Source organism: Heterocephalus glaber, unplaced genomic scaffold (assembly GCF_053883595.1).
Source record: "Heterocephalus glaber isolate CG9 unplaced genomic scaffold, H.glaber_assembly_v1.0 deba00001104, whole genome shotgun sequence".
Lineage (NCBI taxonomy): Eukaryota > Metazoa > Chordata > Mammalia > Rodentia > Bathyergidae > Heterocephalus > Heterocephalus glaber.
Genome location: NW_028258193.1, coordinates 4,902,178 through 4,922,220, shown reverse-complemented (window position 1 = coordinate 4,922,220; position 20,043 = coordinate 4,902,178). Strand labels below are relative to the sequence as shown.

General features: G+C 43.6%; 1 protein-coding gene across 5 annotated transcripts; it reads left to right on the top strand.

Moving 5' to 3' along the window:
• The first annotated feature begins 8,549 nt into the window (after positions 1-8,549).
• LOC147828408 (uncharacterized) lies at positions 8,550-18,454 on the top strand. 5 transcript variants are annotated; one of them, XM_087210096.1, is made up of 3 exons: positions 8,695-8,938; positions 10,742-10,940; positions 17,356-17,610. In XM_087210096.1, exons 1-3 carry the CDS (start codon positions 8,761-8,763, stop codon positions 17,441-17,443), a joined length of 465 nt encoding a protein of 154 aa, XP_087066222.1. In that variant the 5' UTR covers positions 8,695-8,760; the 3' UTR covers positions 17,444-17,610. The 5 variants fall into 5 exon arrangements, 2 of the variants coding, with proteins under 2 accessions (XP_087066222.1, XP_087066223.1); XM_087210097.1 differs by having other exon boundaries at positions 8,696-8,938; positions 10,784-10,940; XR_015450888.1 differs by lacking the exon at positions 10,742-10,940 and having other exon boundaries at positions 8,550-8,938; positions 17,356-18,454.
• The last annotated feature ends 1,589 nt before the right edge of the window (positions 18,455-20,043 follow it).

Below are 20,043 nucleotides of genomic sequence, written 5' to 3'. Positions count from 1 at the left end.
ATGCACACCATTTGAGGTTGACACCCTCCCTGAACTTCTGGCCGTGTAAGAGCTCAGGGTCATTTGTAACCCTTGTGTCTCTGAAAAGCCAGTCAGATATTGGTGAAGTTAATTATGCTTCTTCCTCTGTCTGAATGCTCTTCCCTGTCAAGATACCCACTGGTACTTGGACACTCGTCCCCTATTTTCTTCAAATAACTATCAGAGAATGAGTTTAAACCCTGGATTTCTGCCCTGCATTAGTAGAGACTCATTGTATCTACTGAACTTCAAGTATTTCCAGTCAGGGATTCCATCGCAGAAGTCTAGCAAAAGAAAATCCCATATCAATCTGTGGATGGTGCGCTTACCTGGCTAAGAATTTCCCAAGAGGTTGTCCAGAGACAGATGAAGTATAGCCTGCAGGAAAGGGGACAGTGTTTCAAGAGAGATAACATGCTTCACTAAACATACTTCTGCGGGGAAATACGTACATCATGTGTTTGTACTTGGGGCCTGACAGCAGGGCGCAGAGCTCTGTGACGCTCAGAACGGGGTTTGCACTTCAGTGTCTGTGTGTATGTGAGTAGGGGGAAGAGAGGACTGGGGAGAGAAGAACGGAATGTGTGGGGCTCCTCTACTGACCTCCAAGCCCTCAGATGTTCTGCTGATCCAGGGTTTCCACTTCTCCCGCAGGTTCCCTCTCTTTGCTTATGCCCTACACTACCTGATAGGTTATCCTACAAGGCCTGATAAGCCTCTCTGATCCCCATCACTATAACTATTGATCTCAGGCCACAGGGACTCTTTGTGATACAGTGAATGACTTTGAGAATAAGCGAGGATTCCTCCTTAGTTTGCAAGGTTGAACACACAATCCTAGACTTACCTTCAGGCAATGTCTCATCAATGCGTCAGAGTATAGGCCTCCGTGGACCCACCAGGGTGTGTGAGGGAGAGCTCCAGAGCACAGTGTCCGGGAGGCAGTGTAACCATTGTCTTTCCCAAGCACAAGTCGGGTGGTGACATGGGCAGCTCTAGGTTATCAGGACAAGAAAAACTGTCCCGCGAGGGGGCGCATTTCCATAGAAACTGGCCTGCGGGCAAGACTGCCTCAGATTGGGTAAACTGATGCCAAATTCAAATGAATATTAAACGAGTGCATGAGTAGACTGAGAGGTACAATAGTCCAAGGGAGCACCTCGGGGATGGATACAGTGTGGAACTTCCCCGCTCTGGAGGAACCTCAGAAGAGGGATTTCAGAGAGAGCTTTGTACCCGTTGCTTCTCTGAGGACCTTCGAGCCCTGCTCTCCCAGCTTCCTAACCCAGACTCTACCCATTAATAATCTTACTCCAAACCATATGACCTGTGTTTCTGTGTCTGTCTTCTCTTATCTCCTCACAAGCTTCTGTGCGGTTGCATGTACTTTGGCTCCTGAGACTCTGCCTAGGACACCGTTCTGGCTCACAGGGTACAGCTGGCTTTCACGTACTGAGGAACCCCCAAAGTGTTAGCCCGAGATGAAGCCCTTTTCTATTCCCACCTGCAGGGTGTGAGGCTTCGGGGATGGCCACACCCTTGCTGACATCTGTCCTTACCAGAACGTTTTGTTCTTGTTTTATTTTGGGGTTTTTTTGGTACCGGGGATCTAACTTGGGTCCTTTCGCTTGCACAGCAGGCAGCAAAACCACTGAGCTAAATCCCCAGCTGGTTCTTGCCATTGTGGTGGGAGAGAAGTAGTCCCTGGTGATGGTTTTATTTGCTTCTCCATATTGAAAGATGATTTCAAGCATCTTTTCAAGTGTTAATGGCCGTTGTATGCCATCCTTGGGGACCATTGTATACCGTCCTTGGGGAAGCACACATGGAGATAGATCACCGGCCAGTGCTTAAACGTAGTTATCTTTCTATTACCATGTTGCATGTATTCCAGACATGCATCTTGTGAGTGTCAACCTCTGTTTTTTCTCTCTCTTTGAGTTGTTCTATTCACTTTGTTGATCCTGCCTTTCCAAATTCAAAAGCTGTCCATTCTGAAATGTACATTTATATATTTTCTTGTCATTCATATGGTATTGTATCTAAGAATTCACTGACAGATGCAGGAAATGAAGGTTCACCCTTTCGTCCTCTATGAGTTTGAAATTTTACATTTAATTCTGTGATCCATTTTGCATTGCACTTTGATTGCATTGTGAGATAAAATCCTAATTAATGCTGCTGCTGTGGCTGGCAGCTTGCCCACCAATGACACTGAGATTTGTATTTCCCCCTTGAGGGGGTCTCAGCATTCCTCAAGAAAGTCAGACTATCAAGTGCACCAATTTTTTATATCTGGACTATTAATTTTATTCTGCTGACCCACATGCCTGTCACTGCACTGATTCCTCACTGCTACAATTACAATTGCTTTGTAGTAAGTTTTGCAAATGGGGCCCATTTGTCCTTCGTCAGGTCAGTTTTCACTATTCTGCGTTTCTGGAAATTCCACACAGATTATAAGATAAGTTTCCCAGTGTTGTCTATTCATTATTTTTTCTGTTACAGGGTCTTGCTACATAGTCCCGGACAGCCTTGAACTCACTGGAGAATCCAGGCCGGCTGGAATTCCTGATCCTCCCACTTCAGCCTCCCCAGGGCTGGAATTACAGACATGAGTCACCATGCCTGCTCAGTCTGTCAGTTTCCATGAAGTCACCTGGGGCTGTGAAAGGGACTGAGCTGGACTTACACACTACACAGGCAGAATTGCCATCACAAACTCACATCTTGCCGAGCAGATGCTTAGGGTGTTTTCCCATCTACGTGCAACTTTAAGACATTTCTCAGCAGCATTTTGTACCTTTCACTGAACAAGTTTTGCATTCTTTTCTTTCATTGGTTCGTGTGTCTTTTATTCTTCTTACATTATTCAATAGAAAGCTTTGTAGTTGATATGTGAATGTTTGTCACGAGTGTGTAAAATATAACTGATGTTTGAGTCTTGACCTTGTATCCTACAACAATGTTAAACACATTTATTTGTTTTAATAGTTGTTGAGTAAATTCCTTGGTATTTTTCATGTAAAAGATTGTATTCTCTTCAGACAAATATAAGTTTACTTCTTCCTTTCCCATCTGGGTCCAGTTTACTTCTCTGACTTGCTCTGTGGCCCAGGCCAGAGCAAGAAGGTGGAATAAGGAGAAGTTGCAGGCACAGCCTCCTGCAGCTGCTGCCTGCCCGTGGAGTGGACCATCTGTCTCCACCCCGAGTGGACTCTGGGTTCAGTACCTGATGAGACCGCACTGAGGAAAGTATCTACTCTCTGTGCAGTTTTTTTTTTTACCAGGAAGGAGTGCTGACTTCTGCCCAGTGCCTGCAGACACCACCTTGAGTTCTTCATTTCTTATGCAATTGCTCTGCAATTTTACATGACTTAATTTTTGGATGCTAAATCGCCTTCCCTTTTATCACATATATTGGGCTGAGTCATGGTGTGTCGTCCTTTTTTATGCAGTTACATGCAGTTTGCTCATATTTTGTTGAGAATTTTTGTGTCTATATCCACCAGTTATACACACTGTCCAATGTACAGTGTGTATATAATTTAACACATTATTACAGTAAGATATGTTTCCCTCAATCCCCCTCAAAAATACTACAAACACCATTGAACACATGTATCCTATCAATCCTGCAACTTTCTGAAGCAGTTCTGGAAGTCCTCTTGGAGAAATATTTACAAAGTGAGATAAAAAACACAGTGAATGCTGCTGCCAAGTGCAATCCAACTGACAGGCAGGCTCCTAAAAACATTACACTGTGTCCTCATCCCCCTTATTCATCTTCATATTAACTTATCTCAAAGTAGATTATGATTTTACTTCTGATTTCTTCTTGAACGATTCTTTATTTTTATGACTGCCGCATGATTTTCATATAGCTGTGAGTTTCAAAACTTTCACTCTGCTATTGAGTAGTAATTTCATTCCCTGTGGTCTGAGGACACGCTTTGAGTTAGTCAAATGACTTTCACCTTACAGATCCTGAAGAAGTAGAAATTTACAAATTACCTTTAAAAATTAAAATAATAATAACAACAACAACCTTAGGAAAACTGATTTAGAAACAAAATAACACCAGTGATTCAACAAAATCAGAAGGGCAATTTGTGATCTCAATGATGTTTTGAAAAAATTTAAAAAACAGACATTCTGGAACTGAGAACTCAATGAAGAAAAAATAATATAATAGATGGCTTCAATATCAGACAAAATCAAGAAAGAGACAGGTTTGAATATGAAGACAAGATTTTAGATATAAGCTCATCAGGTAGAAGAAAGGAAAAGGATTGAAAGACAGCCAAGAAAATCAGTGGGACTAATTGAGCACAGTAAATAAATGTTCCCACTATCGGAGTTTCACAGGAAGAAAAAAGAACTCACAAAACTTATTTAAAATAAGAATTGCTGAAAATACCTCAGTCTTGAGAGTCATATGGATATCCAGATTCATAAAGCTGAAAGAACAAATAAGATTCATTCCTCAGTATTGTGTTAGTTACCTATTGGGTCATCTTGAGGAAGAAACACCCAGGTGATTGGATTAATGGAGTTCTGGGTGTGGCTGAAGGGATTTACTGAAAAGAGAGACCCACCCTGGTGTCAGTGGCGCCACCCAATAGGTGTGCAGCCTGGATGGAATAAACAGGGGTGAAGAAGGAAGACTCACTCCTGCTTCTTCAGAGGTGCTCCACACATCATGTCCGCCTTGGACATCTACCGCGGGCTCTTCTGCTTTCCAGTGCAGACCTTCAGCCTTATGGCAGATGTTTTGTCCTCCTGATATGGGCTCACATGGGACTCTGCAGTGAGCTCCAGGCTTTTCACCTTTGACTGGAGCTTCTGGATTTCCAGCACGGACAGACCTTTTGCCATCTTCCACACCTGATTGTGCAGTTGGCCATTATAAGCCTACCTTGTAAATCCTTAAATATTTATATATCTTACATTAATTCTGTTTTTCAAGTGAGCACTGATACTGGCATGTTGTAATTCAACCATAGAAACCTAAAGAAAATTCTACAAGCATCAAGTCACACATATGGGAAGAACCATTTCACTATTAGCAGATTTCCCAACAGAAACCTTATACTTTAGGAAAAAATGAGATAACATATTCAAAGTGCTGAAAGATAAACCACACACACACAGTACCCAGCTGAACTGAATCAGCGTGGTGTGTGCATGGAGGATCCACCCGAGGATTGTTACCAATAGCCAAGAAAAGAAAAATGGAGGAGAAGATCTTGGGCTTTTGATTTTCTACAAGAAGCTTGCTATGGATGGTTTTTTTGATGTGAACTTGACTGTTGTCCTTGGAGGAGGAGCACAGGGCCTTGCTGTCAATAGGAACAACTGTTGTTTTCCTCAGGGGAGCTCTGATCTTCACCAGAAGCATCGCTTTCTGGCTCCAATGTGGATCCCTCAGCTTGGTGGCACAAATCCTCCAACTCAATGGTGTAGATTTTTTCTGGCTCCCACCACTGGCCTTTGGGCCTTCTGGGTGCAGATCCTCAATATGGACAAGCATGAGACATGGCTGTGGGCTCTAGGCCACTGGCTGGGCTCGAGGAGAACATTGCCTTGGACTCTAAGCCTATACTGCTGGGATCTAGGCCCTCAGCTGGATCCTTCAGGCTTCTAGTGTGGGGTTCATTTCTTGTAATCCTTTGGATTTACCTTTTTGGGCAATTATCATAAGACAATCTTATAAGTTATGTGTCCTGTATTTAATGTATTCCCTTGCCCAATCCTGCTGACTACAACACACTGCACCCAAAATTCTACAGACAGCAAAGCCATTGTTCAGAAATAAAGGCTTTTGCACTCAAGGGAAAGCAGAGGGAATTCCTGACAATTAGATTGGCTCTGGAACAAATGTTCAAAAGAGTGCTTCAACTGCAAGTTAAAGAAAGATAATTACTAACCTCAAAAAAGTAAACTTCAGAGGAAGGAATAAATTCATAATCAAATTCAAAATACTCCATCACATTAATAGTGGTTGTTGTACTCAGGGTTTTTAAAGGAATAGATTTAACACAGGACACATCATTTCCAGCATAATTTTGTAATGTTTACCCAAAAAGTCTAACACAGAGGAGGTCAAGAGTTATGTCCACATGCTACAGACCTGAAGGATTGAGCTGAGGGCTTAGAGCCCATGGCAATGTCCCACACAAGTCCAGCTCAAGGCCTACAGTCCAAGGCAATGTCCTCCATGAGTCCAGCCAGAGGCCCAGAGCCCATTGCCATGTCTCATGCAAGTCTGTATCAAGGGTCTGCACTGAGGAGGCTCAAAAGCCAGTTGGTGAAGCTAGAAGCTAGAAGGATCTGTGCCACCAGGCTGAGGGCTCTGCACTGGAGGGAGGAAGCAATGCTCAAGGCAGAGATCCGAGCTCCCCTGAAAAGAACAGCAGCCATTCCTGGCAACAAGGACCCCAGCTCCCCTGACTACAAGAACAGCCCTGTTAGTATCAGGAAAACCAGCCACAGGAAGCTTCTCCGGGCAGATCAGCAGGACACCATTTTCCTCTTCAGTTCTCCTTTTATGCTATTGGCAGCAATGCTCAGGTAGATGGTCCATGCCCAGCACCACACTGCATCATTTCAGCTGGGGGATTCAAGTTTGCCATTAGTTAATCCAGCACAGGGCATACAGGCTTTCAAATCCCTAGCATAGAGGTGCAATAGGCAAATGGATGACAGAACTGCACGCACCTAAGTTGTTAAGGACACATAAGATGAAAAGATCTACTGGAAGTCAAGAAAATTAAACAACGGTTGGAGGGTAAATTTCGGTTTTTTTATTCAAGCAAGGTTTAGGTGTTACTGGCCAAAATAGTATATTGTACTGCTAAAAAAGGCAGGGGAAAGCCAATAGCAACATCAAGTAAAATGTAGCGCAAAACTTAAAAACAAAGGCATTGATGCCAATCACCACTGGAAACCACAAAGCGCACAGGACAAAAAGAAAGGGGAAAATGCATAGCAACAGGAAGACTAACAATGCCAGGAGTAACTTTCACCTAAATAAATGACTGTGAATGTAAATGGATGAAGCCAATCCACTAAAAGATACACATTAACAGAATCCTTTTCAAAAAGAAAAAGAAAACATGCAACTATATGCTGCCTACAAGAGATTGGCCTCTTGGTAATGTCATATTGAGACTCTAAGTGAAATGATGGAAAAGGGGTTCCATTCAAAAGGAACCCAAAGGAGACAGGCAAGGTGTCTGCTTCTATCATATAAAATAGATGTTAAGCCAAAAGGTATAAAAAAACAAATAACCACAAAGATGTCAATTTTACAGGAGGATACAAAATGAAAATATAAATGCACTTAACACCACAGAACCCAAAAATACAAATCAAATATTATACACCGAGAGAGAGAGAGAGAGAGAGCAAGAGAGAGAGACCACAAAAAAGTAATAGTAGAGACCTTCAAACCCTCAAGTTCAAAAGTGGAAAAATCATCTAGACCAAAAAAGTCAACTAAACATGGGTGATTTCCACTCCATTATGGACCAGGCAGATTAACAAGTGTGTAGAGAACTTCCCACCCACTCAAGAGTGGAAGAATGCCCTTTCTTCTGAACAGCAAAGGAAACTCCTTCTATGTAGATTATAAAGTATCAGAAAACAAGTCTCAAATTTTAAAAGTGAACATACACCAAATGTGTGTTTTCAAGAAGTAAAACAAAACTAGAAATCAACAGAAAGATAAAGAAAAGGAAGAACTGGGAAAATTATACAGATGCACACATACAAAAGAACATGCTTCTGAAAGACTAGATGGTCAATTAAAATTTTTAGGTGAAAAAATAATAATTTTTTGAAAGGAATAGACATGGAAAGAGAACATAATGATGCTTAGGACACAGGACAAGTCGCCCTCAAAGAAAAATGGACAATGATAAATTCCTACTATGAATAAGTAGAAGATTCCAAATGAGAAACCAACTCTAACACTCCAATGAGCTACCAAGCAAGAACTAAGTGAGCTCAAACTTGCTAGAAGAAACATATGATAAACATAACAAAGGGAATGAAAAAATACAAATTTAATAATATATACAAGACCAATGAATCAGGGTTGGGTTTCTAAAAAAGGTAAAATATGATGTGCTTTTAGGCAGAATAAGAAAATAGGAGTAGACATGAAAATAAATGAACAGGAGATGTAAAAGAAAGCATTACCATTGATAATACAGAAGTACTAAGGATCAGGACAAATTACAATAGAACACTACATATGCCAAAAGTTTAGAAACAGAAGCAACAAACAAATTTCTAGACAAAAGCAGCCTACAGAGATTGAGTCCAAAAGTTATAAAAATTTGAAGAGACAAATAAGGATTAAGGGAAAAGAACCAATATTCAAAAGCCTTTCATCTCAGTGAAGAGGAAGGTACTGCGCCAGTTTGTTTTCTTTTTGTACATTTCCCTTTTATTACAAATGTCAATATTCAAACAGATGGGCCGCAGGAAGAGATAGCGGTGTGCTAAACATCACTGCCAGCTTCAACCAGGCACAGACACCAGACAAAGGGAGCACAAGGACATCACATGGCTATGAGGTCCACAGCAGGCCTCACCCTCCAGACCAAACATGCACCTTCTCCACCCCATCCTCTGCCTCTGAGCGTTCTCCCAACTGATGCATAAAACAGCCTCACTGCTCACCTCCCAAACACCAGGATCCTGCTCTCCACCCTCCAGTGACTCCCAGCCATGAGGACCCTCGCCCTCCTCGCTGCCATTCTCCTGCTGGCCCTGCAGGCCCAGGCTCAGCCTCTGACAGAGGCAGCTGAGGAGGGTCTCGAACAGTGGCAGGCCCAGGAAGAGGACCAGGACGAGGACACGGGCATCTCCTTTGCAGAGGCTGAGAGCTCTGGTGCTCAGTACTCAGGTGAGAGACCCAGAAGGACAGAGGTAGGGAATCCAGAGGGGAAAGTCCAAGATGGGCTATGGAAGACAGTCCAAAAGGCGCTATATCACCTCTGCAACTATACCTAACTCTCTGGACTTTGACTTGCTTACTAACAAATTCAAGAATGGGAGCCAAATAAAGTAAGAGGTGTTCTTTTTCTTAAGACTTTCAACACTTTCTCAAATTCACTGGGGTTAACGTATGGACAGACGTACAGACTAGATCTTTCTGGATCAAAATAGGTATTCATCATTGTAGAGAGCATACTTTACTGTCTACTAGAAGACATTTGAGACATTGGAGGAGACCATAGGTGTCTTTTCAATGTATGTGTGTTGGTCAGGAACACACAGGAGGGGAGGCAGGTGAGAAATGCTCTCAGATCCTGCGTGACCACCATAGCCACACGTGATAGCTACTTCCTCGCACAGATGTCGCCCACATTCCTGGTGGATACTGCCAAAGTGAAAAACCCAGGCAAGCCAGCACAGACGTCCCTCAGAGTCCTTTTAGCATCCCCTGCTGACCCCAGCATTCAGTGCTCAACGCTGTGTCTGTTTCCTCAGGAAGGCAAAAAGGTTTCACCGCCTGCCATTGCAGAAAGAGAGGCTGTCATCCCCGAGAAACCAGATCAGGGTTCTGCATCTATGGTCGTAAAGAGCGACCATACTGCTGTCTCTGAGCATCGCAACAGAGAGGAGGTCTCCATTTCTGCTGACACATTTTGTTGCTCTCTCCTTGATTTCCATGTTCTTTCACCACAAATAAACACCTTGCGGCAAGTTCTGTGTTTGTGCTTCTCGATGTCTGCTACAGTCCGAGTCTGGATGCTTTGAGATACCTTAAATGACACCCTTGAAACAGGATCCTGGCTCCAAATACCAGGAATTTCAAGGATGCCAGCAGGCACTGAGCACAAAGTGAGAAGAAAGGTCCAAAGCAGCTGCTGATCTTTCTGTCTAGCTCTCATGTCAGTCCTTGCCCATGTATACTACGTTCCTTCATCATATCAGCTTCACATCACGTTTGTGCTTCACAAAGTGTGGTCGTTTCAAGGCCAGATGGATCCTTTGTGTGTCAAGCCCTGCAGTTGTATCAGCTCCATTAAAATAATACAGACAGTGGAAATGGTTTTCAAGAAAGACATAAAGAATGGAACAATAAAAGCATAGGAGCCCCACACTGTGAGACAGACATTACCATTATTAGAAAGCTGTCTCCTATACAACAGGATTGATATACACAAGTGATTGTGTTGACAAGCAGAAGATGCACAGGGACAATCAATCCCCATGGTGCTTCGCAGCAGTATACACATTCTTTCGATGCCTGAGTTACTGAGAACTGGAAAGTGCAGCTTTGGAGGGGCCCTCAGGAAAAGTAACAAACAAAGCATTTCTCCAACCAACCAAGAGGTCCTGTGAAGCTGCATGGGCCTGAGGCTAATTCTGGTAGAGTCATGATGAAGGGGGCTGAGAGAAGGGCAGCAACAGCAAGGCACCCTCCACCCTCAGGTCTGCAGACTCTGGGCTGGGTTGGCCATGGCTCCCCCTGCTGCTCTGTCTGCAGCTGCTGCCCATCCCAAGGTGGCTGCCATGCTGGGATTCCATCCTGCCTCAGCCTGCCTCCCTCTTTCCATGCAAGCGCTCAGGTCTTGTCTAAATTGGGTGCCTCTGGGGTGACTTTAGTGGGGTGTGGCTGATTTCCTCCTGGGTGACCTCTCTTTACCTCCCACAGATACCCAGGGGCCCTGTGTCCCACAAGTCTGTCACATGCTTACAGGTCATGAGCACGAGCCCGACTCATGGTATGCGCTGGTTTCAGAACTTCGCTGTGAGGATTCCATAGCAGAAGTCTACAAAAAGAAGACGTTAGATCGATCCACAGCTCTGCTTACCAGTCCTGTCACATTGAGAATGTCCCGGGAGGCTGAGTGTGACAGAGAACCTGCAGTGTACAGGGAAGGAGACAACGTTTTAAGGCAGGTTATTCACCGTACTTGACTATAACAACCTGCTAGGCCCAGACATGGCCCTGACCACTAATATCAAAAATTGCTGAGTCCCTCAGAGATAGAACAGCATTTTATCCTTAAGAATCCTACATTCTAAACTTGAGCAGGGTCTCAATTCCTGAATGAGAGGTTCCCAAAGTAAGGGTATGGTCAGAACAGAAGCGGGCCATCTGTCCTCAGGTTGTCACCACTGCTTCTCACAGGGCAGGCATCTGTCCTGCCTCCTACCCAGCAGACCTGAGGGGTTGGGCTCTTGTCCCGGCCTTATTGTTACAAGCTGAGGGCCACCCTCCTGCCATCCTCCTGCTTTATGGTTCCCAGTGCTCTGTGACCCTTCACGATCTCCAGTGACTTTCACCGTAGGACAGGCGATTCCAATATTACTGGAACCTTCTTGAGTCTGTTAATTATGTGCCACACTGTTAAGACTCAACATCCTAATGTCATAAATTCCTTGGAGGGTTTAGAACCAAAGGCATGTGTTGTCATGTTATTTCCAGCATGTGCTGTCATGTTATTTCCAGCATGTGCTATATATGTATACTCAAATGGAGACTCTTTCTCAAATGTAAAGTAAGTCCAGGCAATTATTAGTGCAATACTTTGTGTTTCTAGTACCAACAGGAGATTCTTTGCTTAGATATCTTATCATGCAATTGTGATATCATATAATGTTTTAAGACCCCATGGAAGCTCTTTGATATGTATTACTCTTTTGTACAAATTATCCTAAGTAATACATACAAAATCCCCAGGAATTGAACACATAAGGTACTATATTTCAAGGACAAGGACCCTGAAACATAGGCAAGATGTATATTTATGAAAAGTCTCAGTGGTCTACAGCAGATGCTACCAATTACCTAAATTCTCTGGAGAAAAGAATGGGTTTTTTGGATTTTTTGGACTCAGAGCTGCATTGGTGTCACTTGATGTCCATTCACTCATGAATTCAAGGTTCCTGTATGGAATCTCCCTCATCCTTGAAACACCTAGTTTATTATGTAATGTTTAGGGTTCTGAGATCCAGAAATTCATACTTAACCCTCTAAAGGTGCTATTTCCCCTCTCCAGAACCTCAGAGGAAGCAAACTTGATTCCTAAAGGTGGGCATTGCCACCTGCTTTCCCCAGTGTGCTACTACACCGTCACTGCTCAATTTTCTGGAGGTCTTTACCTGGAGTACTGTGCAGAGCAGGACCTGGGTCAGCGTCTAATGATTGAGGACATTTCAATGTGGAAATGCACCAAAACTACCTAGGCAAAGAACAGAAATGAAAGCTCTTGTCCTGAACAGACAGCACTTTAATGGTTTCTCCTACATGCTGGGCCGTTGTTCAAGCTTAGATATGGGGGTGGAGAGGGCAGTACACAGAGAAAGATGAGGACCAAAGGTGAGGTCCTTGTGGCTGCAGGATCTGGTGGAGTTTCCTGCATGCTAGGGGGTTACAGGAACCTGATGTTTCCAAAGGGGGCATGAGCTTATCCTGTGTTTGTGCTTTTCCATTGACAGCAGAATGCAAGAGCCATGGGCCTCTCAGAACAGGGTTTGCACTTCACTGTTTATGTTTATGTGAGTTGAGGGGAGGGAGAGTGGGAACAAAAGCACCCGAGGCTCCTGTATTGTCCCCAGAGTCCTGGATTATTCTGTGATTGTTCACAGTCCATCTCTTTTCATGAGGCCGTCATTTCTCGGTAAGCGATCACACAGCATCCCTGGCATCAGTCTGTAAATATTTGTATCTGGCCATTTGGTCCATTGTGTGATAATGTAGAGAGGACCGGGATCCTTGTTGGTTTCAAAGGTAGACTACAAAATTCTAGAGTTTTACTTTCAATAGATTCCTGCAGATCATCAAAGCGCAAGGCCCTCTTGCACACATCGGGGAATGTGCATACGTGGGCTCCAGGCCAATGTGTCCAGGTCTTTGTGTAATCATAGAACTTCCTGTGCTCAAGTGGCTGAAGTGGCATGAGCAACTATAACTCTCAGAGGCAAGAAAGACTTGGGCGGGAAGAGGAAACTTTAATGAGAAACTTTCCCTGGGGTTAAAGACCATCTTCAATTGGATCAATAAATTAATTCCAAGCTCATATAAATAGTAGAGAAATGCATTAGCACACTGTGAATGCCTGCATTCAAATGGAACTCTTCCAGGTATGAACATGGAGGTCCAGAACACTTTCATTCTCTTTGGATTGCATTCATTGCATTTCAGAGGAAGCTGTATGGCTATTGCTTTTCTCAGGGCCTGGGAGAACCAGCCTGTTTCCTGACTCTTTGGCCACTAGAGAACAGCAAATCAATACTGAGCTTCCATCATAATAAACTAAGAAAGCCTAAAATCAAAGCCTTAAAAATCCTGAAAATTTTGTCAGGAGAAAAAGAACCCCTCTAGATTGTTCATGGAAATATAAATTAGCACAGTAACTATGAAGATTCTTCAAGAAATGAAAATTAGAAATTGCATTTGACCCAGCTATACAATTTCTAAGTATCTTCCTGAAAGAGTTAGAGGCATATTACAGTGATACATGCATATTGATGTTTATAGCACCACAATTCTTAATACCTAAATCAAGGAAGCGGGCTATATGCTCATCAAGAGAACAATGGAGAAAGAAAATGTGTCTCTCTCTCTCTCTCTCTCTCTCTCTCTCTCTCTCTCTCTCTCTCTCTCTCTCTCTCTCTCTCTCTCTCTCTCTCTCTCTCTATATATATATATATACATATATGTAATAAAACACTATTCAGGCAGAAAGAAGGACAAATTTGAGTCATTTGTAGGAAAATGAATGCATCTCAAGACCACTATGCTATACTAAGTGATATGTTAAGTGAAATATATCAGGCACAAAAGGTTAAATATCACATGGATTCTACAATCTGAGAAACAGAAAATACAAATAATTTACAGGGAAACATAAGAGACAGCTAGTAGCAAACAGGCAGATAGATTTGTAGAGATTGGAAAGGAATCTGGAGAGAGTGGGTGAGGGAAGGTGGAGTAAAATGATCAAGACATGACATGTATATGTGCAAATTAACCAAGAGGAATGTAATTATTACATGCCACAAACATATATTAATTAAGAAAAAAGTTAATCCCTTGCTGCCTGAGCACCCTTGAGTCCCTTAACAGCCAAACTAGTCTTCACCACCACCAGGCCCAAGAAGTTGGAGCCTCACAGAGCCACCACTGCAGGCAGGGCCCAGAAACTTTGGAGCTGTTTGGTGCCAACTTGGTGCCTGTGGATTCTATGCCCTGGCCCAACCACCAGCTTTCTCTCAATTTTGTTTCCCCTCAACACAGGGCAGAGGCCCCAACCAACAGATCAGCCTAACTGGATGAAGCTAACATATGGAGAAATCAGGTAAACCAGGAAGCTCAGTAGCTCCAGGGAGAAACAACTGACCAGGGCAACAGTTCTAGTCCCAAGAAAATCCCATGGCTATTGTAAACTGCAAAAACGGCAGGGGTTTTAACTTCAAAAGTGATTTTTCCTCACAGCAGGCCTCAGTTGTATAAGAAATCCAGTGCAGTGTCTGTCATATTTGAGAGGGCTGAATTAAGAGCCACTTGGGGAATTAGTTGTTTAAGATCCATCTATAGAACAACTGCAGAACTAATCCACATCAGGGCTTCCAGTGTTACTTTGGCACAGTGACTGGATAAAAGACAGTCAAAAGAGTTGCAGAAAGGGTGCAGGCGAGACATAGAAACCCTGAACCCACCTGAACCTCTGAACCCATTTCAGGCCAGGAAGGAAACCGGGCCCCATCCTCTGTGGTGGAAAGCCAGCTCAGGTCCAACAAGTGTGGCCTTGAGAGGCCTCTGGTCCAGAGAGTAATGGCATTGAGTCCAGTGGTCTGCTTGAAACCTCAACACCCTGCCTACATCCAGAACAGACATCAGTGGTTTAGTTACTTTCCCCATCTACCAAAATAAGCAACAACATGCCTCAGCTTGGATCCTTGCCACAGTCTGGAGTATAAGAACTGGAAATTTACAGTACTACAAGAGAATCACCTCAAAGACCCACAGAGAACAAAAGTGAGATGATGGGAAAGATTATTCCAAGAAAATGCAAATAGAACAAGACAAGGAATACAATTTTTAAAAAAACTTTTAAAAATAGCATAGGAAAATAATGTAGGCAAAAACAAAATATCAAACACTTCAATTCTGTATGCGTATATAATAAGTAAAAATATGTATGCACCCAACACCAGAGAACTCAAATATTCACAGACCTAAGGAGAAACCACAACAGAGTGACAGTAGAGAGCTTCAAACCCCCACTTTCAAAAAAGGACAAGTAATCCAGTCAGAAAATCACCTGAGAAGTAACTGATTTACACTGATTCTAGACCAAGTGGATGTAGCAAGTACATAGACAACGTTCAACCCAACCATGGAAGAACACACTTTCTTAACAATAGCACATGGAAACTTCACCAGTATAGGTCATATTACAGGCCACAAAAAAATCATAAACAAACAGTTTATAACGGAAATCAAATCAGGTTTGTGTTGTAGAACATAACACAATGTAACTAGAAAGCAACATGAAAATCACAAAAAAAAAGATTTGGGAAACCAGCCACAAACATGCAAATAGAACAACAGGTTCTTCAATGGCAAAGGAATCACTGATTTCATTATAAGAATTTTGAACCCGTTTTGGGGATAAATGGAAAGAAGAGACACAAGATAATTCACTTAAAGAATAAATACACCAGAAGTAGTTCTCTGAGGAATTAAACAACAGTATAGTCCTGCTTTCAATAAGTAGCAAGATATCAAATGAGCAGTCAACTATTTCAACAAGAACAACTAAAACATAAAATCAAAATCAAAATCAAAATTGGTAGGAGTAATACATAATAAAGTAGACTACAAATTACAAAATAGAAATTTAATATACCTGAATCAGTGAAAGAATTGCATTTTTTGAAAAATGTCAACATTTAGGCAGAATAAGAAGAAACAGATTTTATTCATTTGAATAAATAAAATCAGAAATGAAAAGGTAATGAAACCAAAGAAATAATAAGGATCATAACAAATTTCTGTGAAACACTATATTTCAAAGATTTCAACAACTTAGAAGAAAATGAATAAATTCCTGAACACAGCATATTACAAATACTGGATCAGAAGATATAAAAATTTGAACATCCAATAGTGAGTGAGGAAATTGAGCCAATATTACAAAGTTTCCACCAAAGAAAAATCCGGGATAGGAAGTCTTTGTTGCAGCAATCTATGAAGCATTTTTTAAAATTTAAAAAACCTATTTTCAAATTATTTCCTATATTGAACAAAGAAAGAAAAATCTCATGTTATCTTTTCATAAAAATGTCAGTACTGAAGCAGATGGGATGCAGAAAAAGATACCGGCATCCTCAATATCGTTATCAGCTTCAAAGAAGCAGAGACAGTAAACAGAACACAAGGTCATCAAAGGGCCACGAGGTCACTGGCAGACCTTGGGCTCCAGATGTAACATGCACCTTCTCCACTCCGTCCTCTCTGAGCTGTCACCTGATTGACATTTAAATACAAGCTGACTCCTCCATCCCCACACACCGGGATCCTGCTCTCCATTCTTGGTGACTCCCAGCCATGAGGACCCTCGCCCTCCTCACTGCCATTCTCCTGCTGGCCCTGAGGCCCCGGCTCAGCCTCTCCCAGAGAACACTGAGGAGGATCTGGAACAGCAGCAGCCACAGGAGGAGGACCAGGATGTGGCCATGTACTTTGCAGGGACTGAGAGCTCCGGTCCTCAAGATGCAGGTGAGAGACCCAATGTGCTGGAGGTGTGGAGTCTAAATAGAGAGAAAGGTCCAGAGATGGGACATGGAAGCAGGTCCAGAGTGGTCTGCATTACTTACATGACTATACACGTATTTACCTCCATGGGCCTTGACTTCCTCAGCTATACACTGAAATGTGACAGCCAATAAACCAAGAAGTGTCCTTGCAAGTCTTTGCAATATAAGGTGTGTCTGAAATTTGCTAGACAGACACACACAGAAGCTATTTCTGTGACTAAATGACTAGGTGTGGTCACACAGAGTATACTACTCTTTTCTAGAAGACTTTAGAAACTTGAGACTGCTGTAGGCCTGTGTTCCGTGTGTGCTTTGTCGGAAGGGTGTAGCTGTGAAGACAGGTGAAAAGGGTCTCAGACCCAGGGAGGGATCGGCCCTGCCCATGCTCATTGATTCCTGGACAGAGCTTGCTCACTTTGCTGGGTGCAAAGGAGCTGAAGTGACAAACGCACACCCACCCCCAGCACTGGAGTCCTGGGATTCTCTATACTGCCCACTGCTGACCCCTGTACTTAGCATCCGGTGCTATCTCTGTGTCCCCAGGTGGAGAAATGGTCAAAGTGTGCCGTTGCAAAAGTGGAAGTTGTCGTTTTCCAGAAGCCAAATATGGATCCTGCTACAAGCATGGTAAAATGGCCAGGTTCTGCTGCCGCTGAGCATCCAGAACAGCGAAGAGGACATTTCATTTACCTTCAAAACCAGAAAGAATCTCTATTTTTCTGTACTTCATCTCCACATTTTTCTCTTTCTCTATCGCTAATAAATTCCTCAAGCAAGTTCTCTGTGTTTGCTATGTGTCTCCATCTGGGCCTCTGCTAACAGAGTCTGGAATGATGTGATTTTAAACAAAATCCTGGCTCCATGGATGAGGAACTACAAGGAGGATGGAAGGCTTCAGACATAGACAGATGAAAGACTTCAGCTGAGGCTCTGCCTACCTCACCTGCCCGCACTACTGGCTTCTTTTACACTGGTCCTGTTCTCAAGTCATTGCCAGTATGCACTAGGTTTGCTCATCCTGACTGCATTACCTGTCAGGAAGCTCTCTTTCCTAATGCTGCTTTCCTAATGCTGCTGTTTAAGTAAACAGGCCCCATGAATATTTGTCTTTTAACACCTGGGCTTGTATCAGCTCCAGTAGAACATGTTCAAAGTGGAAGGAGGTAGGGAGTAGAACAAACATAGGGAGAATGTAGTAGAACAGATATAGAGGGTAGAACAAATAGCACAGGAGTATCACACTATAATGTACAGATTACCTCTTTTACAGTGTGATATATAGGAAAAGCAGGGTTTAAAAGAGTGATCAAGTATAGAATGTGTATTTAAACTTTAGAACTTTATTATAGTAAGACACATGGTCACTAATCCTTGCAAAATATCCCCATACTTTGAACATTTATGCCATCATTCTGGTCACTTACAAAGTGCAGTCATTCTGCAAGTTCTGCTTTGTGAGCACGTTTAGGTGCACCGTATTGGCAGCCTCAAGGTCCTGAATTGAATCCCAGTGTTGACCTTCTCGGTATTTAGACACAGGGGAAGAATCAAAAGTAGAGCGGTTCAGATCTGGTGAGGAAAGTGGTGAGGATGCACTTTAACGTTCTTATGAGCCTGCTTTTCTCTCTCTCTCTTTTTTTGGTACCGGGGATCCTATCTCTCCAGTTGCCTAAACCCTGCTGAGAGCCTGATGCTGCCTGGACAATGCAGGCTCCAGGGCGCCAGGAGGAGAAAAGACACACAAAGCCAGGCTGCAGCCAACCCCGAGCCCCTGCAGATGCTGCAGGGTCTGAGGCTGTGACTCTGACAGGATCCTGCAGGACAGGGACCCAGCCAGGGGCTGCACCTGAGCTAAGGACAGCAGCACTGGCACACTCCCACAGCTGCAGGCTCTGCTCTGGGTTGGCCACAGCGTCCCCTGCTGCCCTGTCTCCAGCTGCTGCCCACTAGCCATGCCCAGGCCCTGGGGTTTGCATGGAGTTGGAGCATCTGCTCCTCTGCCCATGCAGGGCTCAGGATCTTCAGCCCCGTGGAGTCCCTGGTAGGCCAGCCTGACACTCCTGGGCCACTGTGGGACTCTTCCTTCTGTCTGACCTCACTTTCCCACAGACCCTCTGAACACTGGAACACTTCCTGCCCTCATTCCGAAGGCTCTCACAATGTGAACAGAAAGCTGTGGAGCAGAGAAAACTTTGATCCCTTCCAGCTTAGGGTCCCAAGCACAGGCCTGGAAAAGAACATCAAAGGAGCCATCGCACTGGACTAAAGCCACCTGTAGCCCAGACACAAGGGTGACCACCAAGGTCAAAATCAGTGCCCACACCCAGAGACGGAACAGGCCTTCTGTCTCCACGGCCTCTGCATTCTGATGCAGAAGAGGCCCCCACCTGAGTCCGGGATTCCCCCACTTCAGATCCAGAGCCCTTAGGGTGGAGGCCTTCCAATCCATTTGCCCCCATATTGCAACCAGTGGAATCTGTAGTCTTTCTCCATCCTACAGCTGATCAACTAGTGAAACTGATGGGCCATTTCCAATATAAAGATTATTTTTCCCTCAGGATACAAAACCCCCAATGAAAAGAAACTACTGTGGAGAAAGGACACCTTCCAGTTCAGCAAAGCTCTAAACTGTCTCTGCAATAGTGTTCTCCTGCCAGTGCCTAAGGGCTGTGAAACCAGGAAAGCTATGGCTTCAGCTTGTGGCTGCGCTCCCTGTGACATGTGCAAAGCCAATGGATGAGGGAATCCTCCAGCCCCATAGTCCCCTCAGTAGAGGAAGCACAGGAAATACAGTGGTGTCTCGCTTCAGGAACACTTCTGTTTGTGAACAATTTGATTCACAAACAGAAGTGTTCAGCAGTATTTTGTTTCTGTCCAAAGTCTGCATCGGGTGGTAAACAGGACTGCAGCCATCTTTCCCACAGGAACACCAGTGTGATCATATTTTCCGAAACTGTGGAACAAATTAAGTTCATGAACTAAGATGTGTAGGGAACAGGGAAAGGGGACTTTTCTACAACCTCTGCGATTAGTCCTAGTCTCCTGTGAGCCATGACAGCACAGGGAAAATTCCTTTATTAGACAGAAAAGGCAGAAGAGGTAGAAAAAATGAGACTTAGAGAAGAAGCTGAGCTTTGGGCCTGATCAGTGCTGCTCTGGGCAGCAAAGGCAGAAGCCCTTAAACTTGTCGCACCTTTATCCAGTATCTCAGGAGACAACTATGTAAAAGAC

What these genes read in the sequence shown, in the direction of transcription:
- LOC147828408 (XM_087210096.1), top strand. Translation starts at nt 8,761, where the DNA reads ATGAGGACCCTCGCCCTCCTCGCTGCCATTCTCCTGCTGGCCCTGCAG. An exon ending in CTCTGGTGCTCAGTACTCAG is followed by an intron (nt 8,939 to 10,741) that starts GTGAGAGACCCA and finishes ACATGCTTACAG; the next exon opens with GTCATGAGCACGAGCCCGAC. An exon ending in GAAGGAGACAACGTTTTAAG is followed by an intron (nt 10,941 to 17,355) that starts GCAGGTTATTCA and finishes CTGTGTCCCCAG; the next exon opens with GTGGAGAAATGGTCAAAGTG.